A 24,053-nucleotide genomic window follows, 5' to 3' on the forward strand; every position below is an offset into this window, starting at 1 on the left:
CAGCCCAAGACTGGAGCCTGGGGCTCAATCTCAGAGTACAGAGAGCGTGCAGATGCTTTTGCTCCCATTGAGCCCTGACCCACAGCTACCCCCAGAGGAGGGCCCTGGCTGGTCTGTAAATTCCCCGGGAGAACTGGGTAGGACAGCTAGCCATGTGGGATCACAGACCACTTCCACGATGACGGCATCATGCAAGCTCTGCACTCCAGCCAGATGGAATACCTGCCTCTGAAGGTTATCAGGAAAACTGAGATGACATAAAAGCCTGCTCCACTACTAATGCCCTGGGAATGCTGGGCTACGCAGCTCTCTCTCCGCTCTATCCTCCACTTACCCTCAATGCTCCCTCCAGGAGGTGGAGAATGGTGGGCATTTCAGAATCTGCTCAGCACCTGTCCTCCTGGTCTCTACCTTCTGACACCGATGCTGAACAGGGAGCAGTGGACACTCCCTAGGGAGTGGACACTCAGCCCAAATCAGCTAAGCACCCTAAACTGAGTGCGAGTCTTCACAGTTACACCAAGGCTGCCAGTGGGGCCTGTGCCTCCACAGAGCTGCAGAGAGGCAGAGCAGGGAGGGGCCCAGCAGGCTGGTACCACAAGTTCGTGGGCTTCAACCTGGGCTTCACAGTGGACTCATCTCCACGAGCTTTAACTGCACATCTCTATCCCAGCCTGGGGGAATTTAAATTTAACTGGCCTGAACAATATTCTGCAAAACTAAGTGCAGGTGCAGGGCGAGAATGGAACATCAGAACACAGAGTGTCTCTGTTGAGCAAAGATCTTTAGGATGACACGAGATTCTGAGATACATCTTGTCTCCCTTTGGGTCTTCCAAGAACAGTTCTCGCAGCCTCACTTCCCAACTAGCTGATGGCATGCTTGGTATCTTTGCCATTGTCACACACACTCTTCCTACAGACACCAGGCACTGTGGCCCGGCACACATTTTCCACACAGATATACTACTGGAAAAAGAGGCTCTGTGGATTTCGTAGTTTTCAGGAGACCATGATACTTTAAACACACACCGAATCTTTAACCTTTGGGAATAATTTACAGATGAATCTGTTGTCCAGAAATCTGGGAGCCATTCAGTTCCCAGAAATGTCAGTGTCTGTCTGTATTCCATTGTGAACCTAGGAAGAGGCCCCCAACACAGGCAGCCTCCTATGGAGTAAGTAATCACCATGGTTTGCAATTTTCCAAGGGTGTATCTCCAAAATCCATCTTATTCATGATCTTGAAAGAAATCAAATTAGGAAGAAAATGGTTGGGAGATTTCCCCACTACCAACCCACCCTGAACTCTCAACACTAAGAACTGCCATCTTCATCCCCAGATGCCACACAGCCAGTGCTGTCCCACACTGACTCTTAGACCCAGCCTGCCCTGATTTCCCCTGGGGCCAGCACTGGGCAGGGTGATCAGGTGACTAGAGATCAAATTAAGCTTGTTGCTCTCTTTCTCTCTCTCTGATTTCATTTATTTGCCTGTTGATTCATTCTTTCTTCTGTCCACCCAACTACTGGTCCTTTTTTCTTTCATGGAACAGCTCTTTAGTAAGAGCTGTCTTCCACTTCATAGCCTGCAGGATCCTGTCGCAAAGAGGAAGTGTGACTGCGCCTGCACCACGCGACTCCAAGACTGCCAAGCTCCCACTGCCCTCGGGAACAGAGCGAGTTCCTGGTGGGCTCCTGCCCACCTCTGCACCCGTTCCCTGGTCCTCTCTGGCTGAGTGTCACCTCCCAGACTTCTCTTAGTTTGCCAAGCCCTGTTTCTGCCCACCTGGGACCTCTTCCCCTGAGGTGGCTTCTACTTGGAATGCTCATCTCCTCCATTTCCTCCTGCTTTCTCCAGTGATTACAAACGGAATCACCGGCCGTCAGAAAGTTTCCCAGTGGTTTCCTGGAGTTGCTGGCTCCCTGTGTATTGCTGGGAGCTGATTATCTCTCTCCACATTGGTTGAGCAGGGAGAATTTCCCTTTTATCTCTATTCCAGTGGCTGCCCACTGTCTCTGTTTGGACAACAGTCAAAAACATCATCAAGCCACAGGAAAGCCTGCCATGAACACCAAAAGTCCTTCTCCAGCCTCTTAGTCAAAAATCTGGCCTTCTCCAAGGCTCTGTCTTTCACCGTGTCTCATTAGGGGAGTCCCCAGAGAGCTCAGGAGATCTGCACACAGACGGTGACTTTATACAGTAGCCCCGAAGAAAATGTGAGCCTGAAGGGGTGACTGGGAAGATGCAGTTGTGATTTGGACAGGAGCCAAAAGGAAAAGGGAAATGTCAGAGGAGTGCAGTGATGAGCCAAGGTCTCTCAACCAGCAACCCACTGCATTTCCTAGGCTTGTTAACAAACCACGATTTAAAGCATCTTTCCTTTGTGTTCTCTCTCTCTCTCTCTCTCTCTCTCTCTCTCTCTCTCTCACACACACACACACACACACACACACACACACACAGCATGTGAACATCCATGTGAAATAGGCACACTGGAAATTTCCTTGGTGGTACTTTAAAGTCTGAGAAAGAGGAAGAGAAAATGTGAGAAAGAATTGTTGGAAAGCAATCTTTTTCCCATAACCATGAAATGTCTCAGATGCTTAAAAAAGTAGTGGCAGGAGAAGTGCTAATGTGAAGGAGTTTGGCTGTGCCCATGACCAGGGCAGGGCCTGATGCATTTTCTTTTGGGGGTGGGGCTTTCTTGACCCCACTACCACACAGATGCACTTTGGGAAGGAAATTCGAGGCCAGACATGGTGACAAGAGCATGCAGGGGCCACACAAAGCTTTTCACTTCCTCAAATTTGAGCAGCACCCAGAATTCCCCTGGGAAACCCTCTCCCTCCCACAGGGTACAGGGCCATCCACCTGGGATCTGGGCATCCGGGGCCCGTCCTGCCTGGGATCCACAAATGTGGGTGTGTGGTATGTGACAGTGTCAGGGGTCAGAGGGTCTTAGACATCAAGAAAACCAACAGCCTAACTTTGGAGATGAGGTTCCTCCAAGGCTCTAGACATTGGGCCCTTCATGTCCCCCCAACTCCTACTTCTGGCCTGTGCCAGGACATCCAGAGCTCTCGGGAGCTTTGGATTAACCACTTCACTGGTGTTCACTGAAGTTACTGAAAGTAGACCTGAGTCAAGCTGACCGAGCTGGTCCTTCCCAGGCCCCCCGGTCTGCCAGGACCTCCAGTCTCCCAAAGCCACTCCAGTCCCCGCCACTCAGCCATCCTTGTCAGTTAAACACTGTCACATCCTGCTGTGTTTCTCTATATGCCAAGGAGACTGCAAGGGGCTGAAGGCCAGGCCTTATCTTCCACCTCTCGGCATTCCATGTGGCACCTAGCACCGAGGTTAGGAAGACTCAGGACTGGCCAGGCTGTCCCTGAAACAACACTTAGGGACAGATAGGAAAATCATCTCACAGATGTGCTGTGCTTTCTAAGGGCTCCCTTTTAAATTCTAAAGAAACTGTTGAGGACATGGGATCTGTTTCTCCTTGGCATCTGGATCCATTAAAAACAGGATGTGGAGAAGGAGCAAAGAATGACAGAGTTCCCCGAGCAGGAGAGACTCAGAGGACAGAAGTGGACAGTAGATGGCAGTCTGTCCCTGTGTCAGAAGAGGCCACAGAAACAGCACACACACCACATGGAGCAGGAGGCAGAAAAGAGCGCGCAAGGCCGACCCCCTCTTGTCCCAAAGCTCAGTACCTGCATGAGCAGGGATACTTCCAGAGAGCACCCTGTGAGCTCACACCCTTAGATACCCCCAGATCTGGCACCTGCATGTCACCCATCTTCCCCCAGAGCCTCCCCATGAACAGCCAGGGCTCACAAGGCAATGGGCTCTGTGTATGCGCCACCCTGACCCTGGCCTGGCACTGGAGTCCAGGATCAACATCAGTATCATCAGAAGTGAGATCCCTTCATGAACTCTCCAGCCTGCTCCATCGCTGTTCACATGAGAAAGCAGCAGGTGAAGTGGGCACCTTGCCTTCCATCTTCCACATCACCTTTCTTTCCCTGGAGCACAACCATAAACTGCTTGTCTCTTACCAGCTTCTAGACCTGAGGCCAGGACCCCATTCATCTCACTTCTCCAATGTCTAGCACAGGGCCACCAACAGGATACAGACACATGTGTTTTAAGCTGCACTTAATTCACGTGCAGTAGTACCCCATTCCCCAGGACCAAAAGACCAAGTCTGCAGAAGAACCCAGCAGGCTTAGCCATAGGGGAGTGGGCTCTCAAAAGAGCCAGGACAGCCTTTCCCGGAGAGGGCAGTGAGTATGAGCATTCACAGTCTCAGCCCTGGAGAGACTAAACGGGAGCCCCAGAGAACGCAGTGTCAAGCCCTTGGCAAGGTGTACTGCCACCCTGAGAGCTGTTCCTGGGCCGTCCTATTAGTGCTGTACACTTGAATGCACCGGTGTCCTGTCACATATTCATTCACTCCATGCACTTCTATGTTGGACGATAGTCCAGGCTGGGGACACAAAGATGAAAAGAACAGATCCCTTCCTTTGTGGAGCTCAGATTCTAGTGAGACAATAGGACTGCAAATAGAACACATCCTGCTAAGTGGTATAACATAGGGAGGATGGGAACGGAGTGCCAGGGTCTCAGGGGGTGGAGCAGGCTTCCCAGAGAAGGAAAAGTTAAACAAAGATGGAAGGTATGATTTTAGCATCACAGGTAAAGATGGGAGGATGAACATTCAAAATACAAAATGCACATGCAGTGTATCTTCCAATGCTATCTTGAATACAAGAAGAGACACCTATTTTGACCCCATGTATCATTTCCCAATCAAGACTTTCCCTTCCCATTAAAGCTCTCCCCATCTTCATCCATCCACCTAGATTTTTCTACTAGCCTCGAGTTCTCACAAGTTAATGAGATTTCAGCACTCATCTAAGCCTGTAGCCTTTGACTCTCTCATCTAAGAAAGAAGGAAAATGAGACCTGGTATGGCTTGGACTATTCTAAAATTACAGTTAGTTTCTGGCAGAGTTCGAGATGGAATCTGGTCTCTCTGTTCATGGTTTGAGATCCTTGTGATTTAGGTTACTGAATTCAGCTACTCACAGACAACTCCATCCCACATAAACCTCTCCCTAAGCTCCCACTCCCAATCCAAGATCCGCCACAAATCTGGCAGGCTTGCTTCTTTAGCACTTTATAAACATGCACTCATCCATATGCTCAATAACTTATCTGGCATCACATAACTTAATTTCCTCCTCTACCCCCTCCACACTTCTGCACAAAAGTCCTCCAGGCAGGCAGGGCTACCTGGAAACCCCAGGCATCGTGAGCTATGGTGAGGCAGAGGCAGCAGCAGAAGTAGGGGACATCTCAACGGTCACTGCCTCACAACTGTCAGGGCCCGCCTGACCCACCGGTCAGTCCAATTCCCTCCTTACCCGGAAAGGAAACAGTGGCTCATGAAGGGAGAGAGATCTGCCTAGGGCCACACAGCTCATCCAAGCCCTTTGCAGGTAGAAAGGTGACAAGGGAACCAGCTGGGTGTCAGGAGGGCTGGCCCCTCCCCAACCATCAGACACACCTGTTGGAAAATCAAGTTGTTTCCAGAGCTGCACCTCCTCTTTGAGCTCAGAGGAAATACCTTATGAATGCTCAGAACAAGCCTTCAAGGCCCAGAACACAAGTCTCTCAGACTGAGGTTTTCAAACATAATCCCCGAGGAGTAGCTTGGACCCAGTGGAGAAGGATATTTTTAAATACTCGGACTCATGTTGAATTACGTTAAATGTTGCTCTTATGCCATGTTACATGGAACACTGCATGTAGGTTGAGGACATGCTGCTTTGTACAATTCAATATAGGAGCTTTGTCTACAATTAGAAGTGAAACATTTGACCCGTTTGTTAATTCCAGTTTCATTTAATAACCTGTAAGGCATGTAAGTTTAAGCTTTTTCAAAAGTTAATGAGGAAATTTTGAGACATACTACCAGTACTTGAAGATTATTCTCTTGCTGTTTGTATGAAATTCTGAGGCCTTGATTTAAATCTTTCATTGCATTGTGGTTTCCTTTTAGGTGTATTGCACTAAGTGAAACTTGTCAAATAAATCTTTTAACAACTGAAAAAAAATACGGAGGCTTAGACCTAGCAACAGAAGGAGAGGGCAGCAAATTGCAAGGGCCTGGCTGCGGTAGAAAAGTAAGTCTGTATTCTCTATGTAAAGAAGAAATGTATCACCCTACATGTGGAAAGTTTTAAACACAGCAAATAAATATTTTTGAGTATCAGCACTCTAACAATCCAACAGTATTTGGTTAGTACACTGCACGTATTTTCACAATACAGATACCTTTATGCAACAGCTCAAAGTCAGATCTAGTTAGCTGGCTTGAAAGTGTGTGTGTGTATGTGTGTGTGTATGTGTGCTAGTGCTAGTGGGAAAGCATATCTGGAAAGAAGAGGAGCCTTCAGTCACACCCTTGATAGGACAACAGTCATCCCAAGAGCCCCTGTGGCTTTTCCACTTCTGCTGCTCTGCCCAGAGAATGGCATGAGGAGGCCAAGGCCAGGGCCGGAGGGCTCCACAGCTGTTCTGACCAGCATCAAACATCACTTGGTTGGCTGCACAGACAAACCCCAGTCCTTACAAAAAATCCACCCTCACTTCGGCCCCGGTCTAAATGGTGCGCGTTCCCTAGCTTATTAAGGAAAGCCACCTTCTGAATCCTGGGTGGGGGCCACATGGCCTCTATTCATAGTCCCTTGTACTTAGATTCTGTTTGATTCTTATCCCAGAAGACTGCGGGGACCTACCACCTCTTGTGGGCATGCAGATCAAAACCAGATGTCCAGCTCCCATCTTGTAGAGTTAACAAGGAGGCAATTGTGGCTTAAATCAATACCCGAAATCTGGAAGGGCAAATTCCCTTGTCAACAAAATGGGAAGGAAAGGGGGAGGGCCTGTGGAAGCTAAGACAAATCGGACACATGCTTGCCAGCAGGTGGCTAGAAAACTTAAACATTTGTCTTGCACATGAAAAGGAACCTTCCAGTGGAGCAGGTTGCCCTGTGGTACAGCAAACTTTGCAGAAGGCTATGGAACTAGCTTCTATCTGGATAGCATCACTAACACTGAAAACAGAATCTGAATGGCAAGCGGTGGGCTCGGGATGGCTTATTCAGGAAGGACAGCCAGCATATTAACATGTACTTGTGGCTACAGGCATGTCCCTTACCCTCATGTCACTGCAGGATCCCCACCTCTAAATGGGATTATTTGTGGCATTGACATAATATCTGTAATAATACCAGTAGTGCTCAGATATTGACCATCATCACCATTATCATCATCAATCATCTTAAAGGGAGGGGTTTGTCTTAGAAACACTGACATTGAAAGATACTTGAGCGGAAGCCAAATGATTAGCACCAGGTCTACCAGAAGGCCAAACCCATTCTTTTTTTAGAAGAATGCTAAGCCAACGTCTGGAGGATTCTTGGCCAAAACAAAACACTCCAGCAAATTCTTTGGGTACCTTTGACTCACCTATTCCCTAAACATAAAAACAGCTCATTAAGGATGTGCCAAGGCACATTCCAAGTGAGGTGTATTAGTACAGATTAAATAGGCAGATGGGGCTACTATAGAATCCTCAGTTGCTGGAGCTGGAATGGGACTCTGAGCTCTTCTAATTCAACCTCCTCATTTATAGATGGGGAAATCACAGCCTGCAGAGAGTGTCCAGGTCACTTACTAACTGAACTCAGTCTGCAGCCTGGTTTCCTACCTCCACATCAGCAGGCCAATTGCTGCCTCATGCTGCTTGGAATCACCTTGTTCTGAGGTCTTTTGACATCAATAAGCAGTTATTTACTCCAACAGTTTAGGCCTTGTCAAATAACCTTGCTGTTTTCAAATATCCCTGACTGAACAAATCCTAATGGTTCGGGCTTGACAAACATCCTCGGAGAGCTTACTAGATAATAAGCAATCACAACAAGCCACAGCAAATTTCCCTTTGAAAATATGTTCTCCAGCCAAACCACCGTCACAGTCAGAGATCTGTCCTGTGAGAATGCCCCGAGCTCCAGCCAGTCCTCACAGGTTCCCAATCAACACTGCTGCACAAATAAGGATGCAGACAGCAAAGACGTGATGACCACCCAGGGTGGGTGAGGTCTCCAGCCCGTTGGTATTTCTAGGCAGAAAGAAAAGCTGGAAAACTGTGTGGAAAACTGTCAATGATAAAGAACAAAGCTCTTGGGCCATCAATACGTACTCTCACAGGTGTGAAATTGAATCCTCTAAAGGGTGCTTTTTTGTTTGTTTTGTTTGTCCAGCCCTGATCTTAATAGAAATTTGCCCAGACAAGAATGAGGTAGTAGAGATGCTGGCTTAATACTAAAAAGCACAGAATCATTCTACACAAGTGACCTGAAAGATGCTGCAGCTAGTTTTTTTCTAAGAACTGATCCACCTACAAGAAGCAACACAAGAACGACCCATTCTGAGCCAGGTACCCACATGCCAGTCACCTGTAATAGAAGCCCTATGAATGCCTCCTGCCCAGCCAGGGCATGCACGCACACATGCACACACACACTGTGGTCACTTCTCCCTCTGCACACACTTGTCTGTATAGGAACTACATTCACACACTTTATCAGCAGCACCACACAGGGCTTAAGCTGGTCTTCAGTAGAAGACTCAGTCCTTCTCTGACAAAGTCAATTTTAAATAAAACTAAATCCCAAACTCAAACAAGCATCATTAGTTCAATATCCCCAATGTCAGAAGCTGCCTGCCTCATTCAAGAGTAAAACAGCAGGCGATGACAAAGCCTAGGCAGGGTGGTGTGTTCGAGGGTCTTCCACGGCAGCTCCAATCCCCTCTCACTTCCAGCCTGCACACAGATTTAGATCACTCCATTTGGGTGGGAACCTGGCACTGTTCAGAAAGGTCTGGGGAAGCTTGTAGCAGAAGCTGCCTGCTCAATTAGGCGTCCTGAATGCCGGGGAAGAGGAAAGGCCTGAACATCTGATACATCTGGGAGTGGAAGTGCAGAGATGGGAAATGTTATGTAATTAAACTCCTCTGGCCTGTCCCACTTGGGGAATGTGAGGCCCATCAGCAGTGACCTCTTGCAATCAGCTTAATTGGCCCAATCTTGCCAAGAAAAGCAACAGAATTGGTTTAATGCCTCGTGGAAATAGCTGAGCTCCTGACTATTTATGGCCACTGAACTCCAGGACGGGAGCCTTGAGTCCACGCCAGCAGCAGACAGCATTCGCCAATTTCTGGGAGGACTGGGAGATTTCAGAGCCTCCGTGTCTCCACTTCATCTCCAGGGAAGTGGCTGCACCTGACTTGCTCCACTGGGCACACAGAAGCTGCCAATCTACAGCCCAGGCCTTCTTCTTTCCAGGCAGGCTCTTGCCCACTAGGACCAGAGAAAAACAGGCTTGATAGCAACACAGGAGAGCTGGACTTTGCTTCTCTTTTATTCAAATATCAGTGATGCCAAGGACAATTACTATTTTTTCTGTTCTCAAAGCCACATTTGTTTTGGCATTGTTATCTGCAGAGCTGATGTTAAAAAATGGAAAAATGTCTCTGATAATTAATAACTGAGTTTTGGATTCCCTTTCTCCTGAACAGCTCTGAGACTGTACAGGCTCCATCAACTGAAACCTAGGCCTGGCCGCCTCCTGCTTCTGGATGGCTACACTGAGGCAGTCGTAGGAAGCTTTGTTCGCACACCACCAAGACTACCAACTTGCTCTGTAAGAGGAAGAGTCAAAGATTCCACTTCCACGGCGACTTACGGACATGTCTGCACCTGGGTCCAATTAGGCATCTAGGCAGCTCTGCGTAACTGAGTACACCGAGTTCTGATGGGGAAAAGAGGAGTAAACTTGCCTTCACCGTGAGTCATTATCAACATTGCCATTTTGTAAGAAGAGAAACAGAGTCAGATGCGTGAGAATTATTTTTTTCAAATTCACGTTGTTCCAAAGTGTCAGAACTAGATGAAAATCAAGAGATTCCTGATCAAGAGCCTCCCACGTCACTATGCTGTCTTCGGAAATACCTGCAGCCGGTCATGCAGCCAGTGGCCAAGCCCTGCACGGACTGTCCCTTGCAGAAGCAAATTGCCCCTAACAAAACAGGACAGAAGTGCAGCAGGGCTGCGATTTCCTGAAGCCCAAATTCCCCATACACACAGGTACCTCACATGATCAGAATCCAGTCAAAGAAGGGTTCCCTGCTGCCTGGACGACCCACACGTAGCAGTCTCTCTGCTGAGACCTAGAGACCCTCTCCTGGTCTCTCAATTCCCAAACCTATCGAGTTGCATTTGTTTATCTGTACCTTTTTCCCTCGAGCTCACACTTGGGCATCCGAGGGGCTTTTCATCCTTCCCTAGACATACAGAACTCCTGCAAGAACACACACTGCACATGCCCACAAAAGCCAGAATGTGCACATGTACACACACATGCATGCATGTGCATGCACACGTGCACACACTCAGGTTAGTGTCAAACCCATAGCCCAGAACACATCCAAGATAACACTCAGCCCACACCTCTCCAGAGCACCACTCCATTCTCTTCTGTCTCCACGTGCCAAGACTCCTTCCTGCTGGCATGCAGGCCCCACACACTCTAGAAACTCCGTCCTCCAATCTTGCATTTCTAACCTGGAAGGCAGCTTCTTCCCATTCCCAGCCCATCCTCTCTACAAGAAATGGTGACATCCTCCAACTCCCTTCCAGCCCACAAAAGTATACACCACCCCTATCTTTGCCCCTTTACAAGGCCACAGACATGTTTCAGCTCCCCTTTGCCCCCAACACCCATCAACATCTCTGGAAACTGAGTTATAGACCCTGAAGAAGGCTCAGCAAGCTCGGCCCTCTCCATTCCTGGCAAATCTGCAGAGGTCAGCTGAGCCCAGAAGGAATTTTTCTAGGGCAGTGTGCCACGCCCCAGTGCCCAGCAAAGGGCTGAGCATCCAGCAAGCCCCCCATTAATTTAACTGATGATCAGTACTAACTGGTGCCAGTGAATCCCCCTGCTAAACATAACTCACACAACAGGCACCCTGCCGCGGGGTGTGCCAGCCTGCTCCACTCGCTTCCCTCTGTGCACAGCCTGCCTCTCCTCCAGCCAGTGCCACCAAAGCGCTTTCCTTACAGGTACATCTCTCACTCTAGCTTCTCCAGTTCCCTCCTCTCTGATGCGGATGGGGAGGAGGGAATGGGGAACCCAGCCAGCATCCTTTCCGGAAATGCCCAGCCTCTCCCTGAAAAGCGCCAGAACCCACACTTCTGTGTCCGGCCGGCCAGTCCTCCCTGCCGAATCGCCCAGACGCCAGCGTGCGCTCCTGAAGCCCCCCCCCCCGCCGCCCCCCGGCGGGCGCCCACCTTTCATTCGAGGGGCACCGCCTTCCCGACCACCCATTCTGCGCAGGCGGAGCCTTCTGTCGCCAGCACCCGGGACTTCTCACCCCTACACCTACGCTCCCCACCGGGTCCCCGCAGACCCAGCCAGGCCACAGAGCTGGTGGAGCCTCTCGGAGGCCAGGAAGTCTCCCCTTCCTCCCTGGCCACTCAGGTTCCGTCTCCCTCGGTAGGAACGCAGACTTCGTTCAGAACCAAAGCTCGAGAGTCCAGCCCAGCCCAGTCCTCACCAGCTCCAAACCTTGCACCCTCTCCTGGCAAAGGCCGCGACGGACGTCTCCTCCCCTTCCTATTGTCCCAGACGCCTGCTGTCTTGCCCTGGCCCCCAGCTTGCTTCCAGCTCTGCGTGTGGAGCCCAGCGCAGAGGCAGTTGGGTTTCACCCCCCCCCCCGCCCCGACTTAATTCTGCGTCTCAACTTTCTTAGTGCAGCAGCGCTGGGAGAGAGCTGCAGACGCCGGAAGGGAAGGGGGCAGGATGAGCGTGCGGGAGAATTTCGGGGAGTTGCAAAAACAAAACCGATGGAAAAGTTCCCTCTAGGTTACAGCCCTCTACTTCTGACGCTTAGAAAGGAGCATCTCTCTGACAAGGGCAGGTTCCCCAGCTCACTCCGGAGTGGGCAGAGAGAACAGCAAACTGGGGAGACTGGGGAGCAGCACCCCCGGCCCTCTCGGCTCCTCCCGCCCCCACCTCTGCAGCCCCAGCCCAGGCTCCGCTCCGGTCGGTTCCCCGCGCCACCCCGGGTTACGGCGGGTGGATCCCCCCTTGATTCCCACCCGCGCCTCCATTCCGAAGAGGACCTTTCCTAGCCCGAGGCTCGCAGGACCGCGCAGGGGACCGCGGATGGGACTGCGGAGCCGAATTTCCGCCAGGCAGCAGCGCCTCCCAGGCGGCCCCGACGCCCCCAAGGCCGAGCAGGGCCCCGCCCCGCCCCGCCCTCCGGCACCCCATCCCCAGCCGGCCGCCCTCAGGGCCGCCCGCCCGATGGAGCTCCGGCAGCCTCTCGGCCCCCCAGAACCCCCAGCCTCTCCACAGCAGCTGGGGTCCTAGATGCGGCTTCTGGAGCTGCCAGGGTCCCCAGGACGCCAGGCCGCGGTGCCCGCAGCTCCCGGGCTGGGTCCCACTTGTGCCGACGGAGCGAGAACCCCGACATCTGCGCAAAGAAGGGGTGGGGTGCGAGCCCAGGGGCGTGCGGGACTGCGGGCACCGCGCGGACGGACGGAGTCTCGGGGCGACCTGTCCCGGCTCTGCGCCCCCCGGGCCGCGCCTCTCCAGCTCCTGCTGGGGCTGCCTGCCGCCCCTTTCGTTACGCAGGGAGCCTCCCACGGCGGCGGAGGGAGTGGGGCGCCCTGCTGACCCCTCTCCGGCCCGGCGTCGTCCCCATTTGCCCTCGCCTCCGCCTCCCGTCCCAGTCAGGGTCCCTGGAACCTGACCACTGTCCCACACTGAGGGCGGCTTCTCGGGCAGCCGAGGGCAGAGAGGGAGGAGGCGGGAAGGGTCCAAGAACGCGCGCGCGTGTGTGGTGTGTGCGCGAGTGTGCGCCTCCGCCCGGGCGGGCCCGACCGAACTTCGGGAAGCAGCAGCCGGGAGTGAGCAGCGCCCGGCGCCGTGGGGGGGCGGGGGGAGTGAGGCCTCGGACCTCGGCCGATCCTGGATCCCCCGCCTGGGCCCCTGCACTCCGGCCGCGGCAGAGCCCCGCCGCCCTTACCGTGGCAGAGGTAACCATGGCATCCGTGTGACTGTTTGCAGGGGCGTCGACATGAAGAGAAAGGTGGGCGCGAGCTCCGTCATTCACTCTCCCCACCCGCGCAGCCACTCCAGCGGGGCAAGGAGAGGGCCGGCGAGGGAGGGAAGGCGGACCGAGAAAGTTGCGGCGGCCCGGCTGGGGCGGTGCGCGGAGCTGCTCGGTGAGGAGAGGAGCCTTGCTCTGAGTCCCGAGAATATAATCTGCACGGTTATAAGCAGCCAGCCCGGCCAGATGGCTCGGCGCTCAGCGCTTAACCCCTTGTGTGCCGCGCCGGGCCGCGCCAGCGGTGCGCGCCAGGACCAGGGGGAAACACAAACAAGGGAAGAGAGGAAGAGGAGAGGAGAGGGCAGAGGGGAGGGAGGAGAGGAACTTCCAAATGGGCAGTTTCCTTCTGTACCCTTGATTTCCCTTGTGGAGACCCGGGAAAAAGAAAGGAAACATTCAATTTATCACGGTATTTTACACGTTAATGTCTTCAGCCTGTCTTATGTGTTCTTTTTCTTGACAATTTTCTTTTCTGATCTTTTCATTTAAGATTTTCTTTACAAGGCAGAAGGGCCTTCCTTGCCCCTAGCTCAGGCGGGTTGAATTTGTACCATAGAAACCAAGCTCTGGACTCCCCAGCAAGCCCACCTGTCACCCCCCAAGGACCGTGGCTCCCCACAAACTCACTGCTCCTGGGGAGCAGTACAGGGGGCACAGTGCTGGAGGCCCTAGGAAGAGTCAGGGCCACCGAGGGAGGGCTGCTCTGTGTGTGTGTGTGTGTGTGCGTGCGTGCGCGCGCCTGTACGCGTGCAAGCAGGAGAGCAAAGCAGAGGACAGATCAGCCTCCCACTTCACCCAGCCTCCACCTTCTCCTAAGCCCCTTCCTTCTAAAGCAGGACGGGGCAGCTGATGGCAACCAACCTCTTCCTGACTCCCCAAAAGTGACTCACTTCCCCACCTAGAGATTCACTCCTGCAAAAGACAAGGGAAGGGACACAACCTCAGCTGGAGACCATGTCAGCCTGTTCTGAGCTCCTTCTGAATTCGCCACATTGACATCTTGGTTTTTCCTATGGGCCCCCAGAGAGAATTAGGGGTTCAAAGAGCCCAGGAGGGAGAGGTTCCAGTCCTTCCCCTCCTCAGATCTGTGCCATGCCGGCCTGTCTCAGAGCACCCAACTGCTTCCTCCCTGCTACCTCTGCCAGTCGCCAAGGTGCCTCTGGGGACCCTTGGACCCCTCCTTGGGGGGGGTAGCTGCTGTCCTCTCCTCCCAGCCTCTCTGCTCCAGGAGTCTTACAAGCAGCCAGCTCTGGCTCTGTATTTCACCAAAGGTCCAGGTTCAAAAAACACCACATTCCTTGTAATTGTCTGAGTTTGGTCAAATACCCCAAAAGCCAGAACAGTGCCCATGGGCGGAGAGGCAGAGAGAAGCTGCGGGGAGGGGGGTGGTGTGGAAAGGCTGGGACAGGACAGGGCTTCGTACCAGAGAGATTGTACCTGCCTCATCATTATCCAGGCTGGAAACACGCCCCAAAGCCCAGACAGTCCCGAAGAGTAGGGTCCTCCTTCAGGGGCTCAGGTCTTCCTGCAGGCCCGGTCAGGCTGTGGAGTTATCCTCCCCACCGATCGGCACATCGCAGCGCAGCGCTTAGGGCTGGGCTTGCTCTGCGGAATTCTGGTTTTCTCCACTCCTCCGACCCGCCTCCCTGCCCTCCCCCACTGCCAGCGCGCGAGCCCCCTCCTGCCCTCCTGCCTGATCCAACTATGATAGACAGCTTAGTTAGGTAGGAATATTCTAGGCAGTCAGACAGGGCTGGGCCCTCCAGGGAGCCAGAGCAGAGGGTGAGGACATCACAACTGTGGCTGGAGGCCAGGCCTCCGGATAAAGACGGAATGACCAGCCCCTTGCCTCCCCAGGGATAACCGATATATTATGATCGATATCTAGACAGGCATCAGTCACCTGGGGGTGACCAGGACCTCCTCCCTCATCTCTTCCAAAAATGGTCCTTGTTATTTCCATGTACACTTGCTACATGACTTGCAAAAGGATCCAGGACCCAGTTTCAGCTCCCAGGGTGGAGTTCTAGGGCTCTTTGCCCAAAGTCCAGGTCCTTAGGAAATCTGCAGATTGAAAGGAAGGAGGTGCAGCAAGGAACGGGTTAAATGCACGTGCCTGCTGATCCCTGGCAGCGCCTGGGTCACTAGCAGTCTGGAGGGAGGAGGGGAACAGGGCCAAGCTCAAAAAGGAAAACGGAGAGGAAAAGAATAGGAAGGAAAGGCAGTGAGAGTTGAAGACTTCTATGCCTCGCCCTGGCTGGCCAGCTCCCTCTGCCAGGACCTGGGCCATGGCAGGAAGGATTTGCATTGTTTCCAGCTCCAGGGAGCAGGCTGGTCTGTCTCTGCCTGCAGTCCCCAGGCCTTGTAATAGGAGAGGTGACACCCTAATCTAGCCAGATACAGCGGTATCTGAGGGGGAGGGAGGGAGGGGCTGGGGAAGAAGAGAAAAGACCCAGGAGGGAGCAGAGCGAGAAAGATCCTCTTTTCTCCCAAAGGATTCTGGAAAGGAGAGCATGGCCCTTTGCTTTTGGAAGACCCCTCGGACAACCTTCCTTGAGTGGGCAACCTGCACCTTCCTGTCCCGTCTAGTCTCCTACTTTGGAGCCAGAGGTGACCTCTTCTTCCCTCCACAGAAGGCAAATGAGGCGCAGGGGTCTTCCTTCCTGATTTACAGGAGCTTAGCAAGGTGATGGGTGAAGAAGGTGGGTGGAAAAGGAGTAGGACCCTGCATTTGCTGAAGATAGAATAAACAATGACTGAATGTAATTCAGAATCACTTGGGAAGCAGGACATAGTGGCTTCTAAGCAATCCGTGTTTCTAAACAGAGGCTCTTCTTTATGGAAAGATCCCTGAAGCAAAGAGCAGAAAGGTAAAGAAAGCTGGGGAGCTGGGGCCCCACAGATACCCCGGGGTGCGGTGCGGAAGTCCAGGAAGAGCAGGTCCCCTTTGATTAGCCAGGTGATTGTCTCCATGGGGACTGTAGTCATGGTCTTGTCTGCCCATCTGTTGGCTGTATTTTTAGGTCTCTGCACTTTCTTTTTCTCCCTGCTGTATCAGAGTCGATGGCCCTGACTCCTGTCAGCAGTTTGTGAGAGCAGGAACCAGATCAAATTTTTGAAAGCCCCTTTTAAAGCTCTCCTGCCGCCGCTTTCTGCAGCTCTCGTTCTGCCCACCCTTACGTTTTGCAATAGCGCCACTCTGTGGTTGAAACACTGAACAGAAACAGAGTGGAAATGTTGGAATGCAGGATGGCTTTACCTTGCGCACATCCACACCTCCCTGCTCTGTTTCAGTTCAGCGAACGGTATGCATGTGTGGACTGGGGTGGGCTCCACGTAAGGCAGGAGAGGGGTGTGTAGCTAATTTGTTGTGACATATTGACCTAGGAAATGCGACAATTGGACCAAATGGCCTCCAAGGACCTTTTCCTCTGACTGTACACGGCAAAGCTAAGGTTGAGTATTTCCCCCGTGAGCATGTAGCTGGTCCTGAACGCCTGTCCTCTTTCATCGCTTTTCCCCCTCTCCTTTCACATTGCTTAGATTCCACACCTTAGCGGCTCCTAAAATTTTGCATGTTGCATCTGAGGCTGTGGACGGTGCAGTGGAGCCCCTGGGCAGAATGGCTTCCAGTTATGGTGCCTTTCTTTCTCTTTTTTGCCTTACCCCAGCTGTCCCATCCCACTTACTCCGACACCTGCAGGAGCGGATGGAGGCAGAAAGTCTGTGTTTCTGAAACAGTTAAAGTGGATGCAAAAGGTTTGCTCTGGAAATGGGAACTTAGCCGGAAATGGTGGCACAAGTTTGAGCCCATCCTGGATATTTTAGCAAGACTTTATCTCATAATCAAAAATAAAAAAGGGCTGGGGATGTAGCTCAGTGCAAAGGCCCTGGGTTCAATCCCCAGTACCACGAAAAAAAAAAAAAAAAAAAAAGAAGAAGAAGGAATGAATTGAGAAAGTGAGGAAGGGAGGGAGAGGACCTTAAGGGTTAGAGAAGGCTGCTTCATGCTACCTTGGCTTCACAACCCCGGAAAATACATGCCTGTCCATTACTAATAATAGCAACTACCAAACTACTGACCAGGCCATTGTGCCAACTGGCAACTCCTCCCAAATGCCCTGCAACCAGGTGTAAGGCATTCTCTCCCTTTCCAAAGGTGGGAGCAGTTGTCCATGGAAATGGAGTGAGTTGTTTATTCAGCAAGCTCACTTCTTTTCTATTTTTGTTTTCATGCTAAGAAAAGAGCACAGTTTTCCAAGGACCATCCTTGATTGCTGCAAACAGGGCAGGGATGTTAAAGGTGAAATTCTATCAACCCCTGTGTCTCCACCCTGCATTTAATAATTGAAGAAACAGGGCCCCCAGCCTTTTCATGACTGTTCTCTGGGTAATAGGAAACAAAACAAACTACAGTAGCAGATCAGACGCTGCAATTCCCTGGAAGAGTCACACAAAACCTAGTTCCATGCTGCCTCTCCACCTAGTAGCTGTGCATCTTTGGATGGGTTCCTTAACTGGTCAGAACCCATCTGGGACATGTGAGAATGCTAGTCTTCTAGGAGTACTACGAAGTCTAAATAAACTAATTAGCTCCATCTTTCAGCATTAGGTGGTGCCTGGTGGAAGCCTGAGCTCCCAGCCCGATAGTCCTTACACCAAAGTCACTGCCACCCCCATGGTGGTGACCTCTGTCTTTGGATGGAAGCTTGACTCTGCTCTAGCCCATGCATCTGCATGGTGTCATTTTAGGGCTGTAATTTCACAGGTATAAATTCTCCCTTCTGGACAGACTGCAAGAAACTGACAGAATGAAGTAGTGGGTGTATTTAGAATTTATTTAATTTCCTAATGTGGACCTCAAAAACATGAAAGACATAGTTGAAGGATTTGAGCATTTCATCTTATTTGTTCCCGGCTTCTTGGGCAGAGTCACTTCATCATTTAAAAGGAAATTTCACCATATCCTACCGCTGCTAACAGAGTGCTTGGTATATTATAGTTTGTTGTTACTGCTAATTATGTTCTAGGGCTTACATTGAACAATATAATGAATTGCGTTAAGCAACAATGAGTCGACTCATTTTGTGAAGTAGAATGCATATTCATAATTATGTTTCAAGAAATTACTGGTAATGACAGAGTGAAGGTACGTGTTCTTACCACACAGGTGGATATAGAAGTCATAATAAAGTGTCCTGTTTCACCAGTCAGGACATGAATTTCTAACCATCCTATAAATTAACTCTATGTTGCACCAAATTCTACTCATAAAAAAAATGACATTAAGGTTTCCTAGGTAACTAATGCATTTCCAAAGGGAATAGGCCTCAGGAGACAAAGAAGGGAGAAAGAGGTGGGGGAGGAGAAGTAAGAAAAAGAAAAAACCCAGTGCATTAGACCCATGTGACATAAACAAAATATTTCATGGGAAGGAACCATAAAGTTTTATTATGTGCGTTTGACATAGATACGGCGTTGCCGTTAATTCCATCTTTGGGCAGTAAAGTACTCTTAGGCAATCCTCCTCACCAGAGCAGCAGTCATGGTACACATTTGCTTTCAGAAAGGCTGAGAGGAGCCAGCCCTTCCGGTCATCGGCAAAGCTGTGTCCACTTGCCAGCCAGCTGAGCTCAGGCCCTCGAAGTTGTGTTTAGACATCACCGAGTGTCAAGATGAAAAGAAAACGCGGGATCAACCTGGATACTTCAAAACATACAAATGCTTTTTGATCACGTAAACTCTCTGAACTGCGGAGCCGATCTGGTAGCCTTTTGAGGTGGAATTGAGAATCAAGGGCAGTTTTCCAAAACCCTTGGTGGTGGTCTTTGCACTGTGGCTTTCTTTACTGGCTAAATGCTAAAGGGGAGCTTAAATGCTTAGGAGGAAAAAGGAAGGTTAAGTGGAGTTTAAGGCTTAAAGTCATGCTTCGAGAGCAGTAATTCTTGAGAACAATACAATCCAGAGAATTATCTCTGGGTGAGAGGCTGGGAGACAGGTAGGAGAGCCAGTTTGTCCCTGCTTTATGAGGTAGGGGAGAGAGTGGAACTTCCCAGTCCCTTGGTTTTAACAGTGTGTGAAGACACTTAGCATCATTCTGTTTTGTAATAAGGAATATAGATAATGAAGCATCCCAGTAATAACGGGAAGGTTTGTATTATCTGCTCCCCTCCACCTGCAGTATCCCCAAAGGACATCTCTGAGTGAGATCTCCCACTGGTTATAAGACACAGCCAAGCGACTTTGGTGTGGAGCTAATTATGTTTCCAAAAGACATAGTTCAGATTTTGATCTTGGGGCTGTCAACATTCAGGTTTATGGCATTTGAAGTTGTCTCTTGGGACTTTGGCCCCCAGTCTTCTACGGATAAAGCTCAACAGGTCTCCCTGCTGGTTCCCAAGCTGATCTCCATCACCACTGGGGCAGTCAGTGTGGAGTGAAGCCTGTCTTAAGAACACAATATGTCCATGAAGGGGAAGCTGCTTCCCATCACACAACTCCTTCCACTGGGCGCCGTGGTCCTTTCAGGGCTCACTTTGGGTGGTTTTAAAGCTGCTCCCTCTTACAGGAGTAAGAGGCAGGGGGTGTCTGGGAAGAGGGTTATAGCAGCTTCAAGGTGCAGGTTGGGACCCTAGGCCTCCGCACTCCTCTCCCGGGCTCTCCCAGTGGAGCCAAGCATGGGAGTAACACATTCGGAAACTCCCTCCGAGCACTCCACTCCTGAACACGTCTTCTTGGAATCCGAGGCCGGGGATCCCTCAAAGGTCTCTTCATCTGCCTTCTTACCCCCAAGACCAGTCCTCCTCATTCACTGACAGGGCAGCCAAAGTGGCTGGGGTGGGGTGGGTAGCAAGGGCATTTCATCTGTTCTCCATGTCTCCTTGAGTATATTCTCTCCAATCCAGAGGTTCACAAAAACCAAGGAAGGAGTATTGGTCCCTGCGTCTTTCACTTTAAGGCTCCTGTATCCTGAGTAAAGCAGTATTAGTTCTAGGGGGTGAGGCAAACCAAGTTCAAGTTAAAATAAGCCCACATGCCAGTACTATCCCCAGTGCACACAAACACGTAACACAGACACGCCCCATGCAGCCGGCTCACCTGCTGTTTGGCTATATTTACCAGTCCATTCACTGAGGGCCCTGCTTCTGTCCCTCTCTGAGAGCAGGCTGTCCTCAGGCCTGGTCAGAATGCAAATAATGCTCAAGTGACCAAGTACCAGTCCTGGAGCTCTGCAAAGCCATAAGCTTCAGTGCGGGAAGGAATGTTGGCAGGTGGAAATTCTCTTTATAGGTGATAAATAATAATAATAAGTAAGAGTGATTGAGTACTTACTGGGTGTCATGTACTTAATAATCTTGGTGTTACACTCTAAGGACTGCTTTAAGTACTTTTTATAGGTACATATGTATACCTAGTTTAACCATAAGTATATAAACTAGCACACATAGACATGTACCAGCATATGTACATATCTATATGTATATTTATACATTCACCTATAACTAGACTTATACCTGTATCTTTATCTCTACAGGTACACACACAGCTCTCAGCAGTTCATTTTCTTCTCCTCTTTGTGATATTAGGTGCAATGAATGTAGGTGGATATAGCTCACACCAGGACACTGAGGTGGTACATGGAAGAGGAATTGGCTTCAACACCTCTCACCTCTCAGCTGGTTTGTATGCAGGGGATAGAGTGCATCACACTCCTGACAGCCCGGGGTGTAAGAGCTCCCACAAGCTGGCCAGACAAAGTCACCAGGTGTCAGGGTACTAGAAATTCTGTCTAAGGGAGCAGGTCATTGGCTTTGCACCAGAGGTTAAAAAGGCCTTTAAATTAAAAATGACTAGTAATTTTCAGAATCAAGATACACAGGAAAAACGTTGACTCTTGAGGCTAATAAGTAATAACTCTAATGGCCACTCAAAACACAGAATGTTAGATGAGAACATGGTGGGCAGCACTTGGTGTAATGTTCCATGTGCTTCATTTGAATTCCACGAGGCCACTCATCCAAATGTCTGTCCCTCTTGCAGCACAGGCTTGAACCTGCATTTTGCTTGGCCCTCAGACCTGGTGGGAAGGCAGCATTTACAACCTGTGAATGGGCTTTAAGATCTAGAGCTGCTGCCCAGAGAGGAACCATGGGGCACAGGGTTTTCACTGCACCCACTCCGCTGCCTCCCCAAAAGGACAAAAGAATCCACTGGTTCTTTTTCCACTATTGAAACTGTCTTTCACCAAAAGTTTCCAACCACAAGTTCTAAAGTTAGAAATCAGCTCTTATAGAATGAATAGAAAGGAATAACTTTGCAAATCATTTCAAGGATTATCTCTATGGGCACCTTAAAAATAAAGCAAATAAAAGGAGTATACAACACATACGGATTAATAAACCAAAAGCAATGGATTTTGCCCAGCGTTAGCAGTCTGTGGTTAGATGAGAATGGAGTCATATCGGGAATCACAGGACAAAACACCATGCCCATCCCATATCCTGGACTGGAAAACGGAGACTGGCTGCCTTGCAGGGCCAGTGAGTGACTTCAGTTCTTTCAGAGTTGAGAGATACCTGGGATTCCCCTGAGCAAGTCCCTCATTCTACAGAGGAAGCCTTTATGACTCTGGAAAGAGAAGAGACCTGAGGGAGTGCACTGGAAATCAGACTCGCCGAGGAGAGGGTGGTAGTCACGCTCCTGATTCCCAGGAGTATGCTCCTCATCCTCCCTGTCCGTACCAACTCGAGACACACATCCTTCTGCGAGTGTGGCTGCATTCTTTCCCGATCATTTCTTCTTTCCCCTTTCTCTTTACGTGTTTCACTTATTCCTTCATTTTGTTCTCATTTTGAACTACTGGTTAAATGAGGAAATTAACTTATCATGAAGGTGGCAAGGTCTGAGTAGGAATTAGAAGAGTTTTAAACTCAGGGGAGGTTAAAAGACATCTTTAAAAGGGCAATGCCTACCATGCTATTTCCGATGACATAGGATTATTGGTGGTTTCTGAAGACAGAGAGTCACCGTAGTCCCTCTTTATTCTCAGGGATACATTCTAAGATCCCCAATAGATGCCTGAAACCACAGATAGTAACAAGTCCTATGTATTTACAGTTTTACCTATACATATATACTTATAATAAACCTTAACTTTAAATTGGTTACAGTAAGAGGTCAACAATAACTAATATAAGTGAGCAATTATAGAAAAATACTCTAATAAAAGCTATTTAAAACTTGTGAGTTGTTTATTTCCAGAATTTTCCATGTAAGACTTTCCACTTGTAGTTGACCAAGGTTAACTACAACTGAGGAAGGCAAACCCTTGGGTAAAGGGGGCTTCCTGTAATGAGATGATCTCAATTTGTTTTTCAGTAACAGATGATCTTGGAAGGTTTCTACCTGAATAAGTCTTCTCTTATGTCTTTCTTGTTCATTCTACTTCTTTTCTTCATATTAAAGATGGTAGAGAGATCCATTTTTGCTAAAGAAATATTTCTTTGACAGAACATTTAATTTCTTCTCCATAATTAATTCCTTTTTAAATTTCTTCCCCATAATAAAGTATCAGTAAAACCTGGAGTCAGGTTCTTAGCCTTTCTATCTACCTTGTTATTCCTTCTTCATAGAGGAACTAATACCAATCTCTGTCATTAGCAGTATGGATCTCAGTCTAAAAGCATCCAAGACGGAGAGCAGAAAAGACCCAGGTATCTACAGGGTCATGATATACATAAAAATGTAGCTGATCTGCAAGACTGCAAGGGGTAGAACTAGCAGTGATGGGGGGGGGTGTCTAAGGGATGCAGGTTTTCAATCAAGACAAGGATGATGTTTCCAAAACACAATTTCCAATAATAGAATCATTTACCTCCACATCCATTTACTCCATTGCTGGATGAACTTGCACAAAATGCCACCTTGCCATAGTGCTGTGTGAGTGTTTCAGCATAGGCTGGGTGGTTCATTAGTCCAGATGCCTTCCCAACATGAGATATCACATATCCATGATCTAGTCACTTCAGCAAGAATATACTTTCTCAAAATGTAATGTCTGTATCATTGATATTATGTACAATTATTTTTGGTGGTGTATGGATAAACATTTAAAATTGTAATAATTATATTATATTTGTTTTAATGTATTGATTCTATTTATGACAATACAGAACTTCTGGTAAAAATACATTTATTAGCTTGGGAAGGTGGTACATGTCTGTAATCCTAGCTACTTGGGAGGCTGAGCCTGGGTAACTTAGCAACTCTGTGAGACCTGTCTCAAAATAAAAGAAAGAAAAAGGGCTGGGGATGTGGCTCAGTGAGAAGGCTCTGGATTCTATGACAGTACCCAAAAAGGTGGCACAGGGTGGGGCAGGGGTTTACTGTTGGCTATAAGGCTAATTTGTAATATTCCAGTTCTTCCATCAAGACTACCTGGGAAAGCTAGGGAAAATATTTTTTTGGAATCATCTGAAATTTCCACTTACTACACACTCTTCCAGACCAACTTTCCTTCAGATCAAAGCTATGTACTGGTGTCAGATGAGATACAGAACAAAAGCAGGCAGATTCTGCAGAAAAAAGGACACTGGGGGTGAGTTTCCCATATTTTATTTTTTAGCTTGGGAGCATACCACAGCAGACATCATGTGGGCCAGAAAAAACTTTTCAACAGAGAAATAGACAATTCCCAGTCAAATTTTAGATTTTAATACTTCTTTTTAGAAAATTCGTAGAAAAAAATAATCTAAATGCCAGTAAAGTCAAAGATGACCCTTATGGACCACCTCAATTTA

The 24,053-nt window shown here is 49.5% G+C and overlaps 1 protein-coding gene across 1 annotated transcript in view; it reads right to left on the reverse strand.

Annotated features, from left to right (window-relative positions):
- Positions 1 to 13,417, reverse strand: part of Ntf3 (neurotrophin 3) — a 62,791-nt gene extending 49,374 nt beyond the window's left edge. The window contains exon 1 of the mRNA XM_021248138.2: positions 13,171 to 13,417. Within this exon, the coding sequence (XP_021103797.1) occupies positions 13,171 to 13,188 (18 nt within the window). The 5' untranslated portion in view covers positions 13,189 to 13,417. The remainder of the gene's footprint in view (positions 1 to 13,170) is intronic.
- Positions 13,418 to 24,053: the final 10,636 nt, after the last annotated feature.

The sequence above is a fragment of the Heterocephalus glaber genome, unplaced genomic scaffold (genome assembly GCF_053883595.1).
Source record: "Heterocephalus glaber isolate CG9 unplaced genomic scaffold, H.glaber_assembly_v1.0 deba00001444, whole genome shotgun sequence".
Lineage (NCBI taxonomy): Eukaryota > Metazoa > Chordata > Mammalia > Rodentia > Bathyergidae > Heterocephalus > Heterocephalus glaber.